We start from the raw sequence: 26504 nt of genomic DNA on the forward strand, positions 1-26504 counted from the left end.
GACCCTGGGGGGCCCAGTCTGCACTACGCATCGCTGCTGCAGGCTCCTTTGCAAACCCGCGTGTGACAAACTCACCTTTGAGACTTGCGGAGCTTCCCACGTTAGAGCTCAGCCCCCTCCTCCCGCCCGGACTCGTGCGCTTTGCTCGGTGCTCATTTCCCGCTGTCGTTCCCCAGTTCGAGGAGCAGGCGATGCTGCCTGACACGGACGATCAGACGGATCACAGGCAGTGGACCCAGCAGCACCTGGATGCCGCTGACCTGCGCATATCCTCCATGGCACCTACCCCGCCGCAGGGGGAAATCGACGCAGACTGTATGGATGTCAACGTCAGAGGTCCCGGTAAGGTGGACTCCTTTCACTTCTGTGCTGCTTGTCAGCTAATCTAAAATCCTCCCTTACCCCTTGCAGATGAGCAGTTCCAGACAGCCCTACCTGTCTCCATTTCTAGTACGGACTCGCGTTCTGCATCGCATGGTTGTTGTTGTGCCTCATTTAGAGATAGACCCTGTCACGTTTTGCTTTCCATGAGATCTCTTTTGTTTAATCACTGAGACGGAAGTTAGAGAATACAGAAGTACCTATTAAATCATCCAGTTTATCTCTCTGCCACTCCTAGATTCCTCTCCTCCCACCGAACTGCACATTTCACAGTCTTATTTTCAGGTTTTTAACTATATTAGTAGTTAATAGGCTTTTAAATTATTACAAACATTTGGTCTTCCCCACATCCGTGAAATTGTCCTCTGAAATAATACAAATATTTAAGGCTGTGCTGTACCGTACTCAAGTTTGCTTTGAGCAACCTTCCTTATAAATTGCGCCTTAACATGTTAGTGTGCAAGGTAGCAGATGAAATAGGAAAATCAGCGAGCGGTGAGATACCACTAAGGAATTTCAGATCCATATCAGAGGAAGGATATTCGTGTTTGATGTTTAGAACCAGTCAGGAACTCGGTCTTGATGCACCCATGAGAATAAGCATCTATCACAGACAGAGCATCTTGCTGAGCCGCCTGCATTACAGAAGGGTAAAAAGCCTTTTTTCACCGAGTTCCCCTGTGCTTTTCAGATGGCTTCACCCCTCTCATGATCGCCTCGTGCAGTGGAGGAGGGCTGGAGACTGGCAATAGCGAAGAGGAAGATGATGCTCCCGCCGTCATCTCAGATTTCATTTACCAAGGCGCCAGCTTACACAACCAGACTGACCGCACTGGCGAGACGGCGCTTCACCTGGCTGCCAGGTACTCCCGCTCGGACGCTGCCAAGCGCCTGCTGGAAGCTAGTGCCGATGCGAACATCCAAGATAACATGGGCAGGACGCCTCTCCACGCCGCCGTCTCTGCCGATGCCCAAGGAGTCTTCCAGGTAATTGATCCTGTCGCCACAAGTCTTGGGGTTTTCTGGGGAAGGTACTGGTGCTACATGTTGAGTCAGTCACACAACTGAAGTTATTGCAGGGTCTCCAGCTTGCCCTGAGAAAGCGTGGGGTGAAAGTCTTGAAAACTGAAGCCCCTATTATCTTAGGGCAGGGCACAGCAAAACAGCAACCCCGTAGCTGCCCTCGGATGTGCAGCCCCAGACTGGGAGCAGGGACTGGAGGGACCAGCCTCTGGAAAGGGGCCTGCAGGTCCTGAGACCTGGGTACCTGGAGTGTCTGCTGTCTGTCCCTCCTAACATTTGTGTTTCCTGCGTTTTGGCCCGTGTTGTGGCAGATCCTGATTAGGAACAGGGCAACCGATCTCGACGCCCGAATGCATGATGGGACCACTCCTCTGATCTTGGCCGCTCGCTTGGCTGTGGAGGGCATGCTGGACGATCTCATCAACTGCCATGCAGACGTCAATGCCGTGGATGATCTAGGTACTGCAGGCAACTAAAACACAGGCTCCCTCAGAGGTGGAAGGAAGGGGCTGCTTGCTGTTACTCTTACCACTCGCTAATGCATGTTGTATTTCGTGGTCTTCCTCCGTAGGCAAGTCGGCACTGCACTGGGCGGCTGCTGTGAATAATGTTGAAGCCGCCGTAGTCCTCTTGAAGAATGGTGCCAATAAGGATATGCAGAACAATAAGGTAGGGGTCTCCCGGACTTATGTAGACAAGGAAAGAACCGTTTGGGGAGTCTGTTAAAGAGTAATTTTTGCCTAAAATACAACACTGTCTGGCACTGAGACTCTGATTTGATTGTTCTGCTCTGAATGAAGCTGTTGGATTTAGCTCAAAGAAGCATTGCGGGATTTGATCCTATGGGTGATGTTGAGGTGCTGTGCTGTGCTTGGTGAGAAGTATGATACAGTGTTCGTGTGGCCACCTCCTCACATGTTCTGGGTCACTCATAGGGTTCCTGGTTTGGTATCAGTATAAGGATATGGCTTAGCAGGGTGGGAAGAAGCAGCAGGAAAACCACACCAGAGGAGAGATGATTACCGTCTCTGCCACCCATCTGCATGGTGTTGGGCATGGAGCTCAGGATAGTGTTAGCCAGGAGAATCTGTGAGCTTAAACCTAACCATCTTTGCTGGGTTTGCAGGAGGAGACCCCACTGTTCCTCGCAGCCAGAGAAGGGAGCTACGAAACCGCCAAGGTCCTGCTGGACCATTTTGCCAACCGCGACATCACGGACCACATGGACCGGCTGCCACGGGACATCGCCCAGGAGCGCATGCACCACGACATCGTGAGGCTGCTGGACGAGTACAACCTGGTGCGGAGCCCACCGCTGCACAACGGCCCGCTGGGAGCACCCACGCTGTCCCCACCGCTCTGCTCTCCCAACAGCTACATCGGCAACCTGAAACCTGCCGTCCAGGGCAAGAAGGCCAGGAAGCCGAGTACCAAGGGCCTGAGCTGCAACGGCAAGGATGCCAAAGACCTCAAAGCCCGGAGGAAAAAATCACAAGATGGAAAAGGATGTCTGCTTGACAACTCCAGCGTGTTGTCTCCGGTGGACTCCCTGGAGTCGCCCCATGGGTACCTGTCAGATGTCGCCTCTCCTCCACTGATGACCTCTCCATTTCAGCAGTCCCCTTCCATGCCTCTGAATCATCTGCCAGGCATGCCTGATGCCCACATGAGCATCAATCACCTCAACATGGCGGGGAAGCAGGATATGGCCATGGGAAACTCCAGCAGGATGGCCTTCGATTCGGTGCCGCCGCGTCTCTCTCATCTCCCCGTCTCCAGCCCCAGCACAGTGATGAGCAATGCCCCGATGAATTTCTCTGTCGGCGGAGCGGCCGGTCTGAACGGGCAGTGTGACTGGCTCACCAGGCTGCAGAACGGCATGGTCCAGAATCAGTACAACCCGATGAGAGGCAACATGCAACCAGGGGCACATCAGCAGACGCAGAACCTTCAACACGGCATGATGACCTCCCTGCACAACGGCTTGCCCACCACAAGCTTGTCGCAGATGATGAGCTACCAGGCCATGCCCAACACCCGGCTGGCTTCCCAGCCTCACCTGATGCAGAGCCAGCAGCTACAGCAGATGCAGCAGCAACAGCTCCAGCAGCAAAACATGCAGCCGCAGCAGCCGCCGCAGCAACCTCAGCAGCAGCCGCAGCAGCAGCAGCCGCAACAGCATCACAACCCCAGCTCCAATGCGAGCGGCCACATCGGCCAAAATTTCCTTGGTACCGAGCTGAGCCAGCCCGACATGCAGCCGGTGAGCAGCAGTACCATGGCAGTCCACACGATCCTGCCTCAAGATTCCCAGATGCTGCCCACGTCTCTGCCATCCTCCCTCGCCCAGCCCATGACCACCACGCAGTTTCTAACTCCACCTTCCCAGCACAGTTATTCCTCCCCCTTGGACAACACCCCCAGCCACCAGCTCCAGGTGCCCGACCACCCTTTCCTAACGCCATCTCCGGAGTCGCCGGACCAGTGGTCCAGCTCGTCTCCTCACTCCAACGTGTCCGACTGGTCCGAGGGCATCTCCAGCCCCCCCACGAGTATGCAGTCACAGATGGGACACATCCCTGAAGCCTTCAAGTAAAAGACGGTGTTTCAGAGACGCTGGCGCTCAGTGGGAGTTAGAAGCTTGAGGGAGATCTTTTTTAAAAGGACATTGGATGCTTTTATTAAAGGATCCTTTTTAAATATGTTTTTATAAAAAAAGAAAAAGACAAATTAATTCCTTTTTTTTTTAGTATTTATTTATGTACTTTTTATTTTACATGAAAACACTGCCTTTTTATTTATATGTTCTATTGTTAAGAACTCAATGTGGGACACCAGTTGTGTTTCAAGAAATCAAAAAATTAGGTTTTTATAGGACATTCTCTTTTGTTTGGGGGGTTCATTGTGTTTGATTTGAGAGGAAATGTTTATGTAAAGCTATAGGCAGCAATTTGTGAATCTGAAATACCATTAATTTATTTTTTTCTCTTTCAACTCAGAAAGAGAGGTGAGAAAGAAAAGGGGAAGGAAAAATTGACTAAAAATACCACTCCTTAGGGGGAAAAAAAATTAAGTATGGACGGATTTTCGAAATGTACTTTAAAATGTTTCCTTTGCTATTATATCTGAGAAGACATTTTATGGTACCAGTCGTGAATCTTTGTTTAAATTTCAGTATTATATAGTTGTACATTTGCCTTGATAATAGAAATTTTTGTTCTCTCTTGTTTTTATATATATAAAAAAATATATATTTAAATGATTTTTATGATCTAAAAAAAAATAATCAGGATTATAGACCTGTAAGAACAGGTTCTAAGATTAAAAAAACCCCTACAAAACATGAATACTGTCCCCCACCAAAAAGAAGTGTATTTGCCAAACTTTTAAGAGAGCAAGCCCATAACTACGGAGTATATGCCAAACCCATAACTGTGGAGTTTATACACAAAGGAGACTTAATTTTACTTTGAATATCTTTACTGTTTTTTGTTTTCGTGTTTGCATTTGAGTAACTGTTTAAGAAATAAATGCCAATATAAACTTGTAAACCACATCCTTATTTTAAGGATGGCCTGCCTATTTTAAAGAAGGCGTGTCTATTAATGCAGACAACCTTGAGTGAGATTACAAAGCATTATAACACTGCCACCACTAAGTGCTCGCCCGTATCCAGCTCCTCTGGCAGCGCGATTGCTGGGTGCTCAGTGGAAAGCGCTGCCGGTTTTGGTGGGATGCTGGACTGGCTAAACAGGAGGGCGAAGGACAGCACAGCCGAGTCTGTGCTGTGAAATGTTAACATTTTGTTCTTGTTAGTCTGGAGTGATGCATCTTTTTTTATATTGATGTGCACTCTTTCTGTGTATCATGTAAAATATAGTATAAGCCTGTGGCAGATTTAATGTTTGTAAATATGTTTTTTTTAAGAAAAGGTGGATTTTGTTTCAAAAATCTAAATGAGCAAGTCTTAAATATATCATAAATATATCACCTTATAGAGGTGTTGGAATATCACTCACTCGGGTGCAAAGGCAAGCAGACACCCTAAGACTAGATATGCATATGGGACAGGCAAATAGAGAGCAGTTAATCAAGAAAACCTAAGAAAAGGGTTCCTTTTCCTCGTACCTTTTTATTAGAACACCAAATAAAACAGATGTTTCTCAAGGCGCAGCGCCTTGCTGAGCACTCATCTTAGTTAACATTTCAGACCATTGTTATTGTGACATGCCTAATATGAGTGATAAAAACATCACGTGGTGTTGAATCTTCCTATGTTTTATAAACTAGAGTGTAGTTTAAGAAAAGATATCTTCTGTAATAAAGTTATCTACATGCAAAGTTGTAGTTTGCAAAAATGATGTATTTTTTTTGGTTAACTGATTTGCAATAAATGATGCTTCTGGGCATCTAGATTTTACTAAAACTGCAACTTAGTGTTTTTGTTCTGGATTGGTTGAAATCTGGGCTTGATACCAGCTGTCTTTCAATACCGCAGGGCTGCCTCTCCACACAAAGTACCGGCACTTTCCTAACATCTTGTTCTCTAAGTTAAAGATCAGAGCAGGGCTTTGGACAATGAAACTTTCTCCTTAACTTGTGCAAAACTCTCACCAGCTTGACACATCTGGTTTGAGCAAGGCAGGAGGAGCTCTGCGAGGCTCTCAGCCAGTATGGGCTCTGCCCAGGTAGCCCTTTACCTGTGCTGTGGATGTTCTGATGTCCTCTCAGGCCTCTGCCATTAGGTCAGGATCTAAAAGGGGAAACATTGAAAAGTTGTTTTAAAGAACGTCACTCGCGCATGTTCAAAGTACTATATTCTGTCACTTTAAAACTTTTGCTTTCTGATCAGTTTTTTAGGAGCATTCTCTGGCTGATGAGATGGCCAAGGGTAAAAAATGGCCATGTGCTTTTAATTACAGAGTGCCTATGGAAACAGAGCCCCCTAGGAGTGGTGTTAAAAGTTATGTATAAGGCTTCCTACTTCACACAGAGCACTGAGCATATGGCTGGGCTCTCAGATGTGGTGGCTTGCACAGATAGGAACTGGGAAGCCATCCAGCGACAACGCCAAGGGGCAGCAGCACCCGAGCAAAAGTTTCACTAATGCCACTCCAGGCACAAACACCCCGCAGAAATGTTTGCTGTCCTTGCTGCACTCAAGATTTTTACAGTAATTTAATTTAATTCTTTCTCTTTCCCACAGGGAGTCTGTAGTCCAAATGCAGCTGCAAAGTCCCCAAATAACTGGATATAAATAGCCAAGCTGTGGACCTCCTCCCAAATCAGATAAGCCTGGTAACTCCTGGAATGCTGGTATTTTCCACTCCATGGCCAGGGAAGGAGTGGGCATGTGTGTACATGTACCCAGTATCCAGCCCCAGACGGGTTCGGGGCCGCCAGACATTTGCTGTACAACCAGTCAGAAGCTGGTGCTGCAGCTGTGGCATTTTATGTGCCACCCAGCAGCAGGGAAACGCAGCGCCTTCAGAGGTCAGGGAGGCAATGTGCCAGTGTGCTCTCCCTGCAAACTCTGTGGAAAGGGGGTATTTTAACTGAGGACAAATCCCTTTTCCCCCTGTAAAATGTGGTTTGCCACTGAGGATCTCGTTACTCCAAGGGGCGCCCTGGAGATGGGCTTCCTGAGACGTGCTCTTCCCTCTAGCTGTGTCTCGCTGCATCCCATCTGGGATATGCTAGATGAACTGTGTCTGCCTTCACCGCGATTCGCACATGTGCTGTCCATGAATCGCGTCTGGGAACATCCAGCCATGTTCCCACGCAGCCCATCTTTCCAGGCTTCTCCCACACGTACGCATCCAAGTGCTCATGCCCAGGCCTCCGTGCTGCCTGTGAGACTGGGAGATGCTCACGCCAACGTGAGGTGTTAGTAAGACTCTCTCCTACCTGGTCTAAGTGTGCAACACTCTCATCACTCATGGTCAAGGTGGGAATTTGGCCTGGAATGGATTAAAAAAAAAAAAAAAGGGATTATGAGGATGTGCAAAACAAAGTGCATTGCAAGAGACAACTAAACATATGTGGCTCATTTAAGAAGAGAGGAGCTTCAAAGCATGTAATTTTCCATGAGGGTGGGTCAGAGGGACAGAATGAGGAAAGAGGGCTAAATACCAGGGAAAGAGGCAAAACAAAAAGGTCTGCATTGGCACATGAATTGATACTAATAAATTGGCCACAAGGTAATTCAAACTAGAAGTCAGAAAAGGTTTTCTAAGCAGTAGAGGAGTACGGATACACAGTTTAGTTTTCAAGCATTTAGCTCCCAATGACTCTTACACTTATGAAGGCGTCTGGTGACCCACAAACTCCTGCCAGTCCCTTGTTCCTGCTTTCCTAAGTGGGTATATGAGATGATAGTGGGGTCACAGATCCCCAGCTGGGATTGAGGCAAAGTTAAATGAGAAATGAGAGAAAAGGCCCAGTTTCAAACACTCCCTCCACACTTAGGGCTTTCCCACCAACCCTCTATCCAGAAGGATTTGCCTTCCCCCAATCCCCTCCAACCAACCCATGCTGTCCAACCACAAGCTCGTCTTTACCTCATGTTGGTAAAGATGGTGGGAGCTGAATTTCAAGCTCTCGAGTTAACAGAAGATGCTGAGGAATGAATGGGTCATGGCAAGCGCAGTTGTTTTAGCATTTCAGGTGAAAAAGACTGAGAAGCACTGAAATTATATCTCATGCCAAGGGAAGGGTTCAGAAGTGTTTGCATAAGACAAGATTAGCACCGAGCTATTCCGATGGCAAATACGTTGATGCTATGAGGAATCGGTGCATCTGAACTATTTGTTTACATGCTGGAGGGCTTGGGGTTTTTTTATTCTTTGTTTTCATTATTCCTGCTCAATTAGATGGGACATTTAGAAATTGCTACTCTGTATTGCTTTTACCTCCAGGCTATTGGTGTGTGCTCAGAAAGTTGCTAACAGCTGCTTAAACCCTGATTGCTGAATTGTTACTGCAGCTCAAATCACCCCCTTAAGAATGTACAAAAGGAGCCAAATTCATCTAAGGTGTAGCCTCTCTCAAATTACACACGGGTTAACGTGGCTGAGGTAGTTTGAATAATCACAGCAACTAAATTAGTAAATAAATAAAGCTCAGCTTGTCCGAGTTGGCTAACCTGGTACAGGATACCTATACTCATAAGAGAACTCTCCTTTAGCCATTTTCCCTGTTTCTAAACTTAGAGAATGATCCTTTTAATAGCGAGCTCCTGGGGCAGGGCTGTGTTTATGGTTGCCTGCAACCTGAAGGCTGAATAAATTATCAGAATTTAATGGGAAAAGGTCAGTATCATTTGGGTTGGACCCCACGTAGGCTGATGAAGCAGGAAAAAAAGAACACACACTGTCCTCTTGCCCACCAGCAAGCCTTTTTATTTGTAATGGGTCAGTCTCAAGTCCAGAACTGGCTCCATTTTCTGAGTACAGCAAATCAGTCAGAAAGCTTCAGGGTAAAAAGGGATTGAATGTCTTAATGTGACAATTCTTTATTATCACATACTTACCAGGAGAAAGCAAAGGTGAGATCCCATCATTAGTGTTTGCATGCTGTATGTATGTGTATAGGTGTATAAGAGGAGGGTTAGATATGTAATGTAAATATATAGCTATAGATACAGATGTAAGCTGTTGATGGTATTTACAGAATACATATGTATTTTTAGAAAGCTAATCAGGCCAATTAAAATCATGTTTCCTCAGATTACACCTGTTGGGGGAAGTATCAAGGGAGGACCAGGGCTTTATCTGCAATTCATGCCTTCGTAGGGAAATTGTATTTGACAAGCTGGTTTATAAGAATGTTCCTACAAAAGAGGGAGATGAAAGGCACTTTAAAAATCACAGTGCTGCCTCTGGTTCCCACACCAGCATCAAAGTACTGCTTCCCCTGCTTGGACTGGGCTTTGAGGATATTACCCTGCTTTAATGATCAAGCGTGCAGAAACAGCTCTTGTGCTGATAATGACCCTTGATTAAGATGTTTGTTTAGGTCGTTTGTATTTTCCCCTCCAAGGCCTGTTGTTGGGTGCAGAGTGTGACAATATCGGCACAGCGGCCACCGCCTGTAAATGACACATCCTTCTCCCGTTTGAACTGGGACTCCCGCCTTAAAACCTTCGCGTTTGTGTGAAACAGACCCTCAACCCAGAGCTAGGACACAGAGCAGAGCGGAGTAAAAGCTTTAGACTTGCACGTAACTGTTTGATACCATGCTACGATCTTGTCTAAAAAAAAAAAACCACCAAACCGAAAACCCACGCAAACATGTGTTTCTCTGGAGAAGTGCTTTTATAAGCCTTTAAGTTAATGAGTCCCGGCGATAGCTGTGTGCAGCAGGGCTGAACGGAGGCATCTGCTACCCCGCAGCTTTTGGACACCCGTACGCCGGCCTTCCTCAAAAAAAAAACAAAAAAAACAAAAACAAACCAAAAAAACGAACCCAACCCCCCCCCAGTTTTTCCCTCTTTCGCAGCTTCAGCCACCCGGGGCAGTCTCTCCTGAACCGCCCTGCTCCCCCCGGCCCCTCCGCCTTCACCTCCCGCCCTGACAGACCGGCCTCCCGCTGCCGCCCGCCGCGCAGGCCCGCCGCGGGCCCGGCGGTCCTTTGTCCCGCCCTGGCGGTCACCTTCGCCACTACAACCCGCCCCGGGAAACCCGAGGGCTCGGAAATCCCGGTGGACGCTCGGCCGGGCTTTACCCCGCTGTGCCCGGCGCCTGCCTGAGGAGACCGGGACCCCCCCACCCCACACACACACACAGGGCCGCACTCCGCCATACCCCGACCGGTGCGAGCGAGGCCCGTTGCGGACAAGGGCTTGGCAGGGAGAAGGGTTCCCCCCCCCTCGGCACGCCCGCAGCCCAGGCCTCGCCGAGCGGACCCGGGGAAACTCAAATACCGGCCGCCGCCCGCAGCCGCCCCAGCCGGGACTCGAACCGGCGACGCCCGAGTCCGCAGCCGCACGGCGCCTGCGCCAGGCCGGGGCGCTGTCGAGGCCGCTTCCGCCCTTAGGTTTTGGGGCTTTTTTTTTTTTTTTTTTTTTTTAAACCCTCCGACACTTCTGCCTTCCCCCTTTTCCCTTTAAAGGAAGGCGGAAGAGCCGGGGCGTGGGGAACCGGCGGGAGAGAAACATAAACAAGCGCTGCTCGGCGCCGGGCTCCGCACGCGCCGTGGCGTCATCGCGCGACGCGGCGTGACACGTCGGCGGCGGCGGAACTCTGAGCCGGATGGTCCAAGATGGCGGCGGAGGGGGCCGGTGCTGCGGCCGTGCGGGGGGGCGGCGCCCGCTGCTGAGGGGTCCTCGGTCGGCGGGGGGCTGCCAGGTACGGCGGGGTGGGTCCGGGCGCTGCCGCAGAGCGAGGGGCGGCTGAGGGAAGGCTGGAGGGGGGTGGGTGCCGGGCCGGGGGCAGGTGGAGGGCTGGGGATCCCGGGCGGGTTGCGTGAGGAGCGGCAGGGCCTGAGGTGTGGGCCCCGGGGCTGGCGGCGGTCGCTGCCCCTTCTATGCGGCTGGAGCTGCCCGGTGCCGCCGTGCCTCGGCGCGGGTGGGCCTCAGGGCGGCGGCAGGGTCGTTGGCAGCCCTGGGTCTCGGCCGCTGGTCCCGGTTGGGGCAGGTTGTGGTGGTGGAAGGAGGGGCGAAGGGGTGAAACACGGGCGAAATCAACGGGGCTGTGCTGCCCAGGTGTCTTTCCTGCAGGATTGGGGTGGTTCTGGGTCGCCTCGAGTGCCATGGTGGGACAGGCGCACACGCTGCGGGCGTTCCAAATAATATTTCATGGGGTGGGGAAGAGAAAAAGAGATCTTGCGGTCAAAAGTACTGCCTGATGTTCATTATCATGTATTTCCTTTGACAAGACACAATACTTCTCGCAACTCAGGGTTGTTTTTTCGACTTGTCAAGTGTCATAGGTCTCTGCTTTATTGGAGTAGCAACTGGTGCTGACTCAGTAGCACAGTTGCTTGAAAGCGCTGGGACCTGCTGGTGTGATGGACTGGTAGTCAAGTCTCCCTTACGAGACAAATGTGATGGTTTTATGCTGCTGCTCTCTATGAATCACATTGAGCTCTGTGCTTTTGATTCCCAAAGAGCTCTTTTCACTGAATAACATCTGTAACTATGGTTGCCATTTATGAGAAAGCGGGTAGGAAGCTATCAGCAGTACTAAAGATGTAGAATGCATTCAGTCTGAGTGTCATCCATACGCGTGCAGATGTGCAGCTGTCTGTGTACAAAAAAAAAATCTGAAAAACTAGTGTCCCAGATACTGATTTTAAAGATACAAATCTAATTTTTCAGCTGTTCTGTCTTTGGGATTGCAGCGGGGGTTTTTATTCACTTTGTTTTTGTCATTAGGAATCTGTGTATGTGAATCTGCTTGTTAATTGTTGTTTGGTACGTGCATATGTGTGTGCAGACACTTATGTGTGTATATATGTATAGGCACACATGAGAATTAACATTAGTACTGTGTAACCTGCTTTGTGGGCATACTTATACTTGTTTAAGAGTAATTTATTTAGCTTATGTCCCTTGGAGATAGGATTAAATTAATTCCCCCCCCCCCCCCAATAAATTATTCCTTCATGCAGATAAATTTTCACAGGGGAGTTTAAAACTAATCATGGCTATAGAGCTTGTCAGGTGAACTTTATTGATGGCATTGTCTAGAGGGTAGTTTTAATCTTTTTTTTTCCTCATTGGTAACATTTTCTTGGCACGTCTGGAACCACCACCTGCAATTGTTACTTCTGGTGACTAATGTTTAGCAGGCTGCTCTGCATTATCTATAAATAAACCTGCTAAAAGTTAAGAATTTCCAAACTGACAAAGCAGAGATGGATTGCTTTTAACTTACATAGTTATTTCTCATCTATACATTTCTTAAAATCAGCATTTCTTTAATACTGGGATGGGGGCAGGGAGGATCAGTATCGCTGGGTTGATATCTTCTGTTTAAATTACCTGATATGGTCATGTTCATTTTATTTGGACTTAATTCTTCAAATCTTGCATACTTTTACTACTGTGTGCAGTCTGTTAATATTAACTTTCCTTCTGTAAGGAATCCGATACCCTTGTATTGAACTTCTGTAATGCAACATTAGAGATCTTGTTATAGGAATGTCAAGCCAGCGCTTTAAAGTAGAACTCTACACTTATTTTAATTAGCTAATTACTGGTACTGGTTGTTACAAAAATGTGGTAAAGTATTAGGATTTTTTTCTCTGTGTACATCTGATAAGACACTGTAATGAGTGAAGTCCACATTAGAAATTTGGAAGTAGGTATTTAAGTTGTAAAAACAGCTGGCTTTTGTGCTCAACTGTATTTCAGAAACAGCTTTTCTATTAAGAGCAGAACTGTTAAGTAGATATCAACATTTTGTTCAGTGAAGTTAGTGCTTTCCAGGAGGTAACTGTCTTGGCAGATGTTTTAATTAGCTTTGTTTCCTCCCCACTTTGTGGTGTGTTGCATAAAAACACTAGTTTATTTGGAGGGGAGGGAGGAGTTTTTGCAGTTAGGTTAATACAGTAAAGAACATGATGAAAAATACATGGGGATGTCCAGAACAGCCTGGGGTTTCTTAAGCATGTGGAAACTGAGGTGGGTGTTTAGGCAGGGTTTCCTGGTAATGTGGTTGGCTGTAAGCATGGCCAGCTGGAAGACCTTCACCTTGGTATCGTAACAGGAGAAAAGATTGCAAAGACTAGAACCTTTTTGTAAGTATTCCTTGATAGGAATTCAACAGGCAGCTGTGTTTCAAAAAGAATGTTGAAGATAAATGCAAGTAATGCATGAAACTAATGAAGTTTTCTATTTAATGCTTTTCTGTTGAAGTCAGTTTCTGGCCTTCTTTCCCATTTTAACAAAACACAAATTTTAACAACAAATTTACAAAGACTTAAGATACAGCTATGAAACATATGGATATGGGGAAGAAATTGAGAGACACTGTTGACTGGTACTTCAGGCCCTCTGAAAGAGGGACCAGAATTACATATAGAACTGTTCGATTCTGCAGTGATGAGCAGAAGAGATTTTTCCCTAGGGTAAGTTGTACTGATGTCCGATACAGTCTGTATAGATCATGCTGTGGTACCGGTCAGTATGCTTTTTATTGGAATTTTTTAGTTATAAATCTTTATGAAATACATGTAGTTACGCAGTGTTCACTCAGTATGTATTTTTGTTAACCAGAAACCAGAAGTGTTTTGCATTTGAACCTCTCTATAGCTATTAAAATTTTGGCTTGATTACAAACATCTGACTTTTCTGGCTTCCCATTTTTTTACTCTTACTGACAAGATGCTGAATCTTAAAAAACAAGCAAACAAACAAAACAACAAAAAAAACCCTAAAAATTGCACAGCTTTTATCTGTCTTCTATAAACAGAAGTGCATGTGGTATGAAACAGTTGCCATGGGTACTTCACTCTACATGATATAAACCATATTTGTTGTATACTATTAGAAAACAAGACTATCATGTGTTGCTAAAACTTCGCTGAGCTGAACTGGACAAGTACTGAAGAAGGACTCTAGTTTTGTCAGCTTCCCTCCTCCCCAGATTATTAAGGGGTGATAAAATTTGAAAAATACATGTTCCTGATTAATTTACTGAACTTCCTGTGTACCAAATTCCTAACTGATATTGTTTGGAGTTCTTGCTGGCAGAGTTGGAATACTTCTGTGCCTGTCCTTTCCACCCTGAAACACAGCTATAACGGATACTGTGCCAAAGTCCCACTAGTGTTAAAGCAAGAACATTGATTAATTAATAGGTGGGGGGAGTTGGTTGTCTTCTATATTCTTAAATGCAGTTTTACTATTACGCAGCATTCATCTAGAAGAGAGAATATTTGTGATGAAAACCCAGTTGCCTTTCTCAAAATAAAGAACACTACTGTCCTACACAATGTTTTCTTTATTAAAACAAAAAATGGACAGTGTTCTGTTGAGGGGAATAACATCTGAGGAATTCTTTCCTGAGATGCTTTCTTCTCATCTTAAAAAGGTCCGTTCATATTGAGCAACAGTGCAACAGAGCTGAAGATCAAGTCTAATAGAATTAGAGTTAGATAATAATTTCTCAACTCTTTATAATTAAATTGAGCTTGCCATAGTGCTTGCTGGCTCTATTGTAGGCTGACTGCTGCTGTGTCTTGTCTGTGATGCATACTTCTGCTTAAAACAAATTGGGGGAAATGTTACCATATGATACCATCGGTGCTTTAACAGTCTGAGACTTCAACATTTGTACAGGACTGAACTGGGTTGAATTACTCTTACTTGGAGCTATTTGTTAATATGGTTGTTAAATAATGTGCATTGTTACCCTACAACATTAAACTTTGTTAATACTGGACTTGGATTTAGACATGTAATGTTATGTGTAAATTTCTTATGCATTCTGGAGAGGAGAGAGAGATTTTCCACTTCAAGTTCTTTGAGTAATTTTGTTTCTAAAATAAAAATTGCTAAAGTGCTGCATGTATTGTGAGGAAGGAAACTGACTTGTCATCTGTTTTGCCTTAACAGGGCAGAAGAAGGACTCTGTCTACAGCATCCACCACTAGTTTGTCATCTAGCATCTGACCCTGATAGAAGGCCATCATGCAGCAGCCTCCACAGACTGTTCCAGCAGGAGCGGCAGCTCCACCTCCTGCAGGCATTGCTCGGAACATGTACTGGAGAAACAGCTCGCTCAGTAAACGAGCAAATGCAACAGCTGCCCCAGTGCAGCCTGTGACAGACCCTTTTGCATTTGGCAGACAAACTCCACAGGGTTCCCCTTCAGATAATCCATCCAAGGGCAATGCATTGGTTATGCAAAGTTCTTCCCCAGCGGTGTTTCCGCAGCCACCCATTATGCATACTTCACCATCACGTGCAGGGGACAATCCTCATGGACCGCATACGTCTTTATCAGCTCCTGTATCTCAAACAGGAATAAATACCAGTACGTTTTCTAATGTTCCGATTCCTTCACCGTCCCCAGGATACGTTATAAATAGTACTACAGAAGTGCATCCAAATGCGGATCTTGGACTCCGTGGGCCTGCGGTACCAATGCATTATAATGCAGGAGCAGCAGTTGAAAATTCTTTCAGTGTGTATCCTGGAATGGTGTCTGCATCAAACAAACCTGGAGGTAGACAAGATGTTAGTAGAGATCCAAATGATGTTCCTTCAGGACCCAATGCAACAGCACTCTTCCCTCCACCTCCTCAGCAGCCTGTGTCTCAGTGGAGGCCTGGTCAAGGTAACCTGCAGTCTCCAGTGCAAAATTTTGTGCCCTATCCTGAGCCGTCTTCTCAGACTGATGTTCATAACATTTCTCAGTCTTCTGTTAGCACTTCTCATCCTCCTCCACAGACAAATTTACAGCAGGGTCCTGTACACCAAGGTATTCCACAAAATACCATACAAGCGCCTTTATCTGTTGGTTCTGAAAAGAATGGGAAAAATGGCTCTGCAAATAGCAGTCATCACATGAACAGCATCCAGCCTGGAAATGTGTTTAGGCAGAACACAGAAATGACTAACGCTTGGTTAAGTCAACCATACCAGGAACAGTTTTACCCCCAGCCACCATTGCAAGACTCCAGTTTTGTCATTCCCACAGCTCAGGAAAATAACCCCAAAACCCAGTCTCCAGATATGTCTGAAACATCAAATAGACCTATTCCCACAGATCGAGATTCAGGCACTCTCTCCATGTTTTTCAAAGGGGATGAGGCAGAAAATGAAGAAATACTTTCATCTGAAAAAAATTACATAGTTGAGAAAGTGGAGTTTGATGCTTGTCAGGCAAATTCGGCATCCTTGTATCACCACCCAATGCATCCTCAGCGGATTGCAACTAATGTTCTCTCTCAGGCGCAGGTTGGTACAGGTTCAGCCAATGAGATGGTACAAAAAGGAATGGATGTCCAGTACTTTCCTAAAATTGTAAGTCAGCAGGAGACACAGGCTGCTAAGCACTCTATGTTTGTTAGCGATGACAAGGCATGTATAGGTGATGTGTCTGGGAATGGTGGGTCACAGTATGAAAATGTTGAGAACCTGGAGTGCATTCAGAATCAAGAAGTGCTGCCAAGTGAACCACAGAACATCAGTGCTTCATCCCCTGCTGCTGGTCCTGATCTGTACAGATACGGATCCTTTACAGGTCAGATGCTTCCAAAGAATGCTGTTGTGAGCCATGCTGAGGGAGGACCAAATTTGGAGGCACCTGATTCATTACCTCATCCTGTCCGACCAGATAGCGTATCTTCAAACTATAGCAACATTAGCCATAGGAGCGCTTCTAGCTCAGCTAGACTTCAAGAGCAAGTCGGTACATTTATTCAGCAAGAAAGTGGGAAGCCTGAAGAAGAATCTTCTGCTAGCTTCTTTAAACAGATTGACTCCTCTCCTTTGGGAGGTGATTCAAGTGAGCTAAACCTGGGCAAGAACTACCATGGTAATCTATCCCAGCCTCCAACTCCAAGTCCTCCTAAGCCTACAGGAGTATTTCAGACAAGTGCAAATAGTTCTTTTGAACCTGTGAGGTCCCATGGAGTTGGTATAAAACCTGCAGAGATTGACCAAGCAAAGATGGTGGTTGAATTAAGAGAGAACCAGTCAAACCAAAAGAATATCAAGAAGAATACAGCTGTGCCGGCTGCATCTCCAGGCAATCTTGAACAGCCACCAGATAACCTGGAAACTATTTTCATGCGTCAGGTACACCCACTGCCTCTTGCAGTCACTGGTGAAGCTGGAAATATGTTGCACTCTGGATCTGTTATGGAAAACATACAATCAGTATCTGAGAGAAGGTCCTCAACAAGAGCTCAGGGAGCAGTTAAGAAGTGTGATAGCCCAGCAACAACTTTGTGGGCTCATAACGAGTTACCTAATTTTGGGGGAAATGTTCTTCTAGCTCCTGCTGCTCCTGCAGTATATGTACCTGCCAAACAAACTGTAGAAGTCATTCAGCCACCAGAAGAAGGCCTGTCTAATCAGCCGCCAAGTAAACCAGGGACTATTGCTGTGCAGCTTTCCCAAGATGGAAATATATCTTCTGAAAATCTTGAGAATCCTCCCAAAATGGGAGAAGAGGAAGCACTTCAGTCTCAGGCAAGTTCTGGTTATGCAAGTTTGTTGTCTTCTCCACCTACAGAGTCTTTGCAAAATCAGCCTATCCTGATTGCTCAGCCTAATCAAAGCTATAACTTGGCTCAGCCAATTAATTTTTCTATTTCTCTATCTAATCAGCTAAGCAGCAATGAAAACAATCAGCCAATGAAGGACTCTGGGGTTGGGGACAAGCCTGCAATGGGTCCCCAAACTTCACATGCTGGTGGGATCATTTCTGGGGAAAATGTGCCATTACCTGTGATGCAAGTTGGACCTCTATTAGTTAATGCACTTCCAAATACTAATCTGTTAAAACATAATTTGTTACAAAGCCCTGTTAATTCCTCTGATACTGCTTCTAATCAGCCTGCAAACTTGCTTATGAAAACTCCACTTAATTTGGCTCCAGAAGGGCAAAAGAATGTTAATACGGAAGGTTTTGTTCCTGAATTTGCTAGCAAGCCAGGGTCTAACTCATCCATTTCTCCTGGGACACATCTCCCCAGTGGAAGTGCAAGTGCACTAGTCGCCCCTGTTAATTCTGTAGTACAGGCTAATCATTCTGCAAATCATTCAAATAGCAAAGAAGAAGCTGCTGGAGTGCTCGACTTCACAGTATCACGGACTTTGGAGAAAAGCAGCGCAAGTAGTTCTGTACAGGTGCACAATCAGTCACTTACTGGTGGTCCAGTATATACTCAACAGTCAGCTGGTAGTGCTGGTCAGGTGGGTGCTGAGATGCATGACAAACAACATTTCTATCAACAGGTGACAAAAGATGTACAGCATCAGGCTGTATCAGACAGAGCTGTACAGGGAGCATTGCCATCTCAACCACAAATGCAGGCAGCTCAAATGCAGCAACCAGCATCATCTGGGCAGTCCTCAGTTCCTTCAAACTACCAGATTGCCGCAGGGACTAAAGCCATGCAGGCATCACAGCCGCGTGAGAACCAGGTGCTGAGTAACCATCCTCAACCTGTGGGTCCCCAAGAGGCAAGTTCAGTGCAGCTGACAACAAGGTATGATCAGACGAGTCCTGAGAAGCAACCAGCGCCTGGACAGCCATTGGGTGCTCCAACTTCCACAGCCGCTTCTACCACCACCAGTCAGTCAGTCATGCCAAATGTGCAACAAGACCTGCAGCGTCCATCCCTGCCTCAGACTCCTCAGGATGCCTTTGGTCCGCCCCAGAACCCTTACTACTACTATAGACATCCTTACGATGCTTATCAGCCTCCATATCCTCCACCTTATCCTCCCGCAGACCCCAGAACAGCAGCTCATCTTTATTACATGGTAAATTTTTATTTTTCCCTTCCTCCCCTCTTAGTATGTTTTAGTAATTTTGAATTACAAGTTTAAACAGTTGTGTCATGATCAACATACAGTATAGCATTAATGTTAAGTATTTAATTGTAGGGAAAACCCAGATAGCAGTAACAAAACCTACATTACAAAGATTATAAAAACTTAAAGTAGTTGCTAATACCAATTCCAGCTGGCACAGATGTCAGCTGATAGCAGTTTATTTGATTCTTTGGACAAAGTTGGCAATTATAACTGTCTTAGTTTCAAATTTGGTTCCCATCTGCTGCCTGAATTATTGACAGTTTACCAGTGTGGCCAGTGTAGTGGTTGAACTGCCTTTGGTCCAGATGTAATGTTTTTTTCTAAAGTTTAGGATACTGATAGACTTGAATATAACTTGCCACAACAGATATCGAAACCTATAATGTAGTCTGTTGATCTGCATCTATTCAGGTATCACAGTGGTGGTGTGTGTTTGTTTTTAAAGTTTTATTCTTGGAGGTGGGAAGCCTCTTGCCTTACGTGTCAATCTCTTTTCTAGGAGGATAGCTACGGACAGTATGACCCACGGTACAGACACTATGATAGCACCAGCACTGCTTATATGGAGCCTGGGAGCTATCGGTATTCTGAGCCTGAACGTCCTAGTTCCAGAGCTAGTCACTGCTCTGACAGGCCTTCTTCTAGGTATGCAATTCCTAAATTGAGTAAAGATCTGGTATATCCTGAAGCAGTGAGTGAGTGTAATGATGTCTGTTGAAGTTTTATAGCATAAGCTGCAGTGAGTAAGTTCAAAAACTCATTGTGTGCTGCCATAGGAACAGGTGGTATCAAATGCCATGTCTGAAAAGGATATGATTCCACAGTCTTTTCTGTTGCTAAAGCTGTATTACTCCTTTCATTCAGTTCTCTGAGTGGTTGTTGGCATTTCTGCTAGACAGGAACTCACTGTGATGGACTCGGTGCTGAGGTTAGTTCTTTTTCATGTGGGCTGTGAAAGAGCAGTGTAGGCCATGGGTTTGTTAATCAATACTAGTTTGGTCTCTGGCTAGCACTTAAGCAGTGGCCCCTAGTTCTATTAATAAATGGTACTTTTGCACATTGGTCTGGGATTTGCCTTGCAAGCATAACAGTACGTGAGGCTTACCGATACGTGGTATTTCAGATGTTTAGAAGAGAGAGATGGTGAATGAAGTGAAAACATCCTGGTGCTGTGTCAGGTTAATTTGTCTGATAATTACTTCAACTGTGTGGTCTCACAAAACTCCTAAACTGTGGTCCATGTAGCAAATGTGCTATGTGGGCATGTTTCACCCACTGACTTCACTACAGGTTTTGATGCAGGTAGCACATGAATTAGGAAAACTTAAAAGCCTCGGTCTGTCTGATTATATGAAATAAAAAATTTGAGAGGGAAACAATGTGTTCAGATGCTACTTGCAAATATTAAATAAAAAGCAGAAATTAAATCTCCAGTATTTCTCAAGCAAGAAGCAGCAAATTACCTCCCAGGGATTACTGCTTTTTGATGATTATTGCATAAGTGATTTGTATGAACTTCAAACTAATGACAAAATGTTACCGTTGCATTATCTGGTGGGTGGGTTTGCAGGTTTCCAAGAGAGAACCCCAGTTATCTGTCTGGAAGTGATAAAACCCTTTGTAGTATTTGTCTGTTGTTGTTGGTAGTTCACTCGTGGAGCAGTCTTCGAATTAAAACCATAACATTTTGCTTACCACCTCCAGAATATTATAGGAGGTGTATATTGGCCTTGAGAGTACAAAACAATGGCTGTAGCTGCATGTGATAACTTTTATCATCTTAAGTGAATCTAAGCACACTGTGAGATCTTGTAATGAGATAATAACCTCTAGTAGCGCTTCCTGGTGTGTACTCTTCTTATGTACCATTTTTACAAAAGGTTGAAATTTCTATAGGTGACATTGGGCAGATCAAAGCCTGTAGCAAGTAGCTCTGTCAGTGTTGATGTGTGACATGATGTTGCAGTTGGATGTGGACTGTGGTGTGGTACTGCAGGGCAGCAGAGCCTAAGAGTGGCAAAGTCAGTGTGATAGCATGTCTGAAACTTGCCCTTAATGTGCCAGTATTGGTGATGCAGCTTTGTAAACTCTGTTTGGGGAGTCTCTTTCAGAAGGAGACAGAAGATTGGTTGGGTGGATAAACCTGATCTGATAAGATCAAATCTCCTCCTCTGCAGAGGTAGGTGCTGTGTTAGCAAACTTCCCACGCGTTCCAGGGAGGAGCATCACTTGACTTGCTTGGCCACTTTGGAGTTTGCCCTATCAGTTGTATGATCAGTTGTAGAGGAGCATGAAAGTTCCCATCATTCCACATTGGCATTAAATATCTTTACCTCCTGTGTGTGTATGTATGTATACATATGTGTGTTTGTGAGTATATACACACAGGTATATACACATGTGTAGATATAAACATACACGTATACACATATATATATGCTACATTTTTTCATTTTACATTCATCTTCTAGCTTTTTTCAGAAATTGTGGGATGGTGTCCTAAAAATTGCATATAATAAAGGCTCATGATTTTTCAAGTAATGGCCACATCTTTCTTTTTCCATCAGAAGTACTATAATTATCTTTTGTATTTGCACTGACTCTTACTTTGATGTGTTGGTTTTAGTCAGGTTCTTGTGCTTGTTCTGTTCGTTTGAACAATCAGTATTCTAACATGGGCTCTGTAAATGAGTATTTTCTTCTATACAGTCCTCTCTATTTGCTCAAATGAAAAACAAGCCTTTCCTACATGCTACTGTCCATCCAAGCCTATTGAGAAGGGTAATAACCTAGAAGATGCCTGGAATTAGTTGTGTAGTGATGTGCTGTGTTACAATTGTATCTCAATGCTATCTCATTTATTCACTGGAGTATTAAATGTAAGGATGTGCTAACACTCAAAACATTGCTGCATCTACTGAAAAGCTGAGATTGAGAAACAGACTGAGTGCAGAATGAAAATAAAGCACTGGGATTACGGTAGTACTAGCCCTACAATGTTAGTATTCTCTGTGCTTGCCAGCCACAGATTGGCATCAGCTCCAAGTCAAACAAGGTGATGATACAATATTGAGTTCTTTGGCTGAGTACCTGAAGAAAGGTGTAGTGTGTTTTCGTTTTGGTTTTTTTGTGTATGTAACTGTATTTAACACTTGTGACAGATGCCACAATGGCAGCCCCGGAGGCTGAAACCCTCTGTTCAGAATTACCTATGAGAGTGCTAGTTCATGTCCTGACCCATTTTTATGACCTCTTCTCCAGACTGTAGTCCTCTCTTTGTCACCACAAGATGTATAACAAAACAGTGTTAAAGTTGAGGGAGCAATTATTTCATATATACTTGTTAAGTTACTGACTTCTCTGTTGAGACAGTTCAAAGGATGTTAATTATAGCAGTAGGTTTTGTTATTAATTCTAAGTAATTAAACTTTTTATGGCACGCAACAATTTAGTGATATATTGGTTTGTAAAGTCTTAATTTTATGATTCCTTGATTTCCTATAAATGCATTATTTTAAATATGAAACTCTACCTAATCAGTTGTGGCATACAGTTCTTCATATCTCTTGCTGACTTTAGAAGAGATTGAAGGAAGAATAACTTTTTATACCTGTGCACTTTCTTTCAGGCAAGGTTATACTGAAGATTATTATACAAAAAGTGGATGGAGTGATTATTATCCAGGCTATTACCCAAACTCATATGATTATGGAGGTAAGGTGTCTAAATGAACTCTGAATTTTTCTATAGAAAATTGCAGGTTTAAACAAAAATTTATGGGGAAGAGGAACTTTAAGATCAGAGAATTACTATATTTTTCCATATTAATAAAATTGATATCCTTTCCACAACCAGCAAGAATAAAGTTATACTTGCTGAAAATTGATCTTTGGGCATACTTCAGTTCTTAATACCATGCCATCCTTCCTATATTTTTTTTTATTCAGTAGAAGTAGTAGATAGAAAATAAATTAAGTTTTTTCCTCAATACCAGCCTTCAGTTTGCCTTTCCATTGTGCAAGCACACCATTGAAAGTCTACAGAATAGTTTTCTTCAATGCGTTGCAAGCCTGTCTTTCACTGGGGTGTATCCCTGGTGTGTAATCTGCAGGCAGACTTCTAAAGTAAATTTTAGGTGGTTGTAAACAGAAATTGACTCATGACTAGAATTTGGTTTTGTCCATAATTATCTGAATGCTCACAGAGACGTAGTGGCGTTGGTAATCTGAAAATAGTTGCTTGTATAATGTCTGGGAGGATTTCAAGCAACATCTCTCCACACCCTGAGACGTGGAGCATGATGCTCTGAAGACTGATCACAAAGATTCTGTTAATATTTATTGGGTTGTTATCATGTTATGATTGAGTTTTAAAGTTGTTAGAAAAGATCTATCTGTCCAATGCTAAATGCTGTCCCTTCAAGAGTATCTAGCTAACTATAATAACCTTGTTTCTCTGAAAGGTGTGAAGTAGATTTTTTAGTTGTTTCTGTTTGGTTGGGGTTTTTTGGGGGTTTTTTTGTTTGGTTTTTTTTTTTTAACTAAAAATGAGTGGACATATTTATGTAGCTTTAAGTACATTATTTTGGTTTTGCTATATGTTTCAGGACCAAATCAGCATGTAATTAAAGCAAAAGAAGTAGAAAAAAGTTTATAGGCAGCGGCTTCCAATACCTAAACGATTTCTTTTTATTTTTCCAAAGATCCAAGTCGCTGGGAGCGTTACTCATCAGCATATGACGCCAGATACAGAGATCCTAGAAGTTATGATCAGAGGTATTGGTATGATGCTGAACACAACCCTTACCAGAAGAGAGACGCGTATCCATATGGCAACAGGTTTGTCCATTTGATCCATGTTCCCTCAATGCTCTTTCCAGATCTAGGGCAGTGCAGGGCCTAAGTGCTGCTGTTGATGAATGATCTAGGGTGCATGTCTGCGTGAAGGCGGAGAATCTGGTATTGGTTTTTTCAGGGCTGAGTTCCCCATAGTCAATATGTCACCAGAAAATTAAGTTATGGCAGTAAGTGTTAAGGCAAAGGCTGAGGCTTTGCTTGTGCACTAACAGAAATACTACTTTATTTGCTGAAGATCTGCCCCAAAGCCTTCAAAATTTATGAACTGTTGTGATAGTTGTATCAGGCATCAGACTTTCAGGGTATTGTGCAGCTTTGTAAGTAAAATCCTCTCAATATTCTCTAGGAATGCAGATGCATCCTGTAACAGGCTATTAAAATGCAGTATTGCACACATTTCACAGATAGATGTTGCTAGTCCTTTCTGTAGCTTTAACATAGGTCATTGAGGAAAAACAGTTGAGCTGTCACGTTACTCTTAACAAAAGGATTTAAGGCAGTAGGACTTGTTTCCAGATCGGGTGAATATTCCATGGGTTTTCCTAGAACAGACTCTAAGTATGATGTTGGTCTTGCTCTTGAATATTTTGGTTGAACCTCTTGAAGAAAGGTCAGTTTGTTTAATGTAATAAAAACCTCAATCTAGGAAATAATCTAAAAGTCCTTCTGAAGCTAGGTACAGTTTTCTTCTTGACAGGTATGCAGTGAAGTCACTTCCCTCAGGTATATAGGTGGCTATGTTCATTTTTGCTTTGCATGTTTCTTTGTTCTTCAGACATGACCGATATGAAGATAACTGGAGATACGATCCTCGTTTTACTGGAAGTTTTGATGATGAATCTGAACCCCATAGAGATCCTTATGGTGATGAATTTGATAGACGCAGTGTCCATAGTGAGCATTCTGGTCACAGTCTCCGAAGCTCCCGCAGTGTTCACAGTCACCAGAGTAGTTTCAGCTCTCGCTCTCAGCAAGTGAGTTTCAAATGGTCACGCCAAGTATTCTTTCAGCTGAGTTGGGTCTTTCTCTATGTTAGGGGTGGGTGAAACATTAGAAATGTGGAAATATTTCTGAGTTTACCTTGGGGAATATGTATTTTGAAAACTTCTATTCTTTTAAGTTAAGGCTGTTTTATAATATAGTTTTGAACTTAATATTTATCACAGTTGTCAAGAGAACTTTAACCAAAATCAGCACTCAGCTGTGCAAGTTGCCACACACACAGAAATGGAAAATTTCCTCTACTGAATCCATTTGCTGTTTGTGAGAACTTTGCCCTTACTGTGTTTGGCTGTAGTTGATAATGTGTCTGGCTTTCAGTGTTACATCATTTTTCTCATCACAAGCATGAATGCTATTACTGAACTTGGGATCTGTTAAAAGACTAACTCCATATTTGTATGATGCTATTTTGACCTTAAAAGCAAAAACCGAATCTAACTGATTACTCATCTATTTATGCCATAAGTACAAATACCTGAAAACCACAGAGAATATTTGGGTAATTTTTGAGGTACAGTCTTTGCTAGTGGAATGTGTTATTTTAGCAGTAGTCTCCTGTGTTAGTTCATCATGTTTCTTGGAAGTTTAGGTGGTTTTCCAGTCTGAACTCCAATTTGTTTAGTAATATTGGAAGTAGTATTGGAGATCAATACTGGAGATCAATATTGGAGATCAAATAGTTAGGCATTAACCCTTAGGCACCTGAAGTCATTTAGGCATTCATCAGATTTAATCAGTTGAGATTTTCTGTCAAAAGTGTTACAGCAGAGGTTAACACTGATTCTGATCCATAGTTGCTGATACAGCAACACTTGAACCTGTAACTCATTCTATAATGTTATTCTTCACACAAGCACATAGACATTCTGTCATGAGAGAGCTGAACATACTTGGATGTGAACAGATCAAATGGTAGTAAAAACACTGAGGGAGAACACTAAGATAATTAGTATATCTTCTGTAGCCTATTGCTGCAGTGGTATATTAAGCCTGGCTAAAGAATTGAAGCTGGGGGGGGAATGCTTACTGTCTTGAGTCATGCTTGCAGTATTGCTTGCTTTGTGTAACTTCACGCTCTCTGCTAACAATTACTAATATAATCTATTTAGAGCCAGCTGTATAGAAGTAATCATGATCTAACGGCTAATACGTATGAAACTACTGCACAGGCAGTGTCGCTCCACACAGATTATCCATATGGCGGATATGCTGCTAACTTTGATGGACAACAGCCTTTTACAGATTATGGCTACCCGACTGAAACTGGATGGTCAGCTGTAGAACAAGGTATTGGCACCATTGGCACCATTGGGGAAGGAGGAGGGAAGGCGCTGTGCTTGCGAGGTTGTTTGCCAGTAGTAGTTTGCACTTCTGTTAGTATTTGTAGTGTATAAGATGCCTTTTGTGTACTCATTGAGCCTGTTAACAAGAAAAAAAAATGCTGTTTTACAGTGTATGTACACATGAACAAAGTTTTGTTTCCTTTTCAGTGTAAGGATAACTTGCTTGCTGAAACCTGAGTATATCACAGAACAGTAGTAGCTAGGCAGTGTTTGGTATTAAATACTGCATACTTCCATTTGTAAATGTCTTTTTAAATAGATTTTTAACTACACTGCTTGTGCTTCATGGGGAATAATTGAAGTTTAACTTAAACTTCAGATTTTTTTCATAGTTTTTTCTTACCCTTTTGTTGTGGAACAAAATACTGTTTCTCTGGAAGAGCTTTTCCAGAGTATGTT

General features: G+C 44.0%; 2 protein-coding genes across 10 annotated transcripts in view; both read left to right on the top strand.

The window, feature by feature from the left end:
- The window catches only part of NOTCH1 (notch receptor 1), a 45111-nt gene extending 39287 nt beyond the window's left edge, over positions 1-5824 (top strand). For both annotated transcript variants that reach the window (XM_030000497.2, XM_030000498.2), the window contains exons 30-34: positions 177-342; positions 1073-1368; positions 1716-1863; positions 1976-2073; positions 2531-5824. In XM_030000497.2, coding sequence (XP_029856357.1) covers positions 177-342; positions 1073-1368; positions 1716-1863; positions 1976-2073; positions 2531-4000 — 2178 coding nt within the window. In that variant the 3' untranslated portion in view covers positions 4001-5824. The remainder of the gene's footprint in view (positions 1-176; positions 343-1072; positions 1369-1715; positions 1864-1975; positions 2074-2530) is intronic.
- A 4762-nt stretch (positions 5825-10586) lies between these two features.
- Positions 10587-26504, top strand: part of SEC16A (SEC16 homolog A, endoplasmic reticulum export factor) — a 31527-nt gene continuing 15609 nt past the window's right edge. For 3 of the 8 annotated variants that reach the window (XM_030001201.2, XM_030001203.2, XM_030001202.2), the window contains exons 1-7: positions 10618-10751; positions 14966-18850; positions 19404-19549; positions 22533-22618; positions 23607-23742; positions 24536-24734; positions 25872-26049. In XM_030001201.2, coding sequence (XP_029857061.1) covers positions 15041-18850; positions 19404-19549; positions 22533-22618; positions 23607-23742; positions 24536-24734; positions 25872-26049 — 4555 coding nt within the window. In that variant the 5' untranslated portion in view covers positions 10618-10751; positions 14966-15040. Of the gene's footprint in view, positions 10752-14965; positions 18851-19403; positions 19550-19768; positions 19833-22532; positions 22619-23606; positions 23743-24535; positions 24735-25871; positions 26050-26504 lie in introns of those variants that run through there. The other 5 variants (XM_030001205.2, XM_041119762.1, XM_030001204.2 and 2 more) reach the window with 5 other exon arrangements.

This window comes from Aquila chrysaetos, chromosome 24, assembly GCF_900496995.4.
Source record: "Aquila chrysaetos chrysaetos chromosome 24, bAquChr1.4, whole genome shotgun sequence".
Taxonomy (NCBI): domain Eukaryota; kingdom Metazoa; phylum Chordata; class Aves; order Accipitriformes; family Accipitridae; genus Aquila; species Aquila chrysaetos.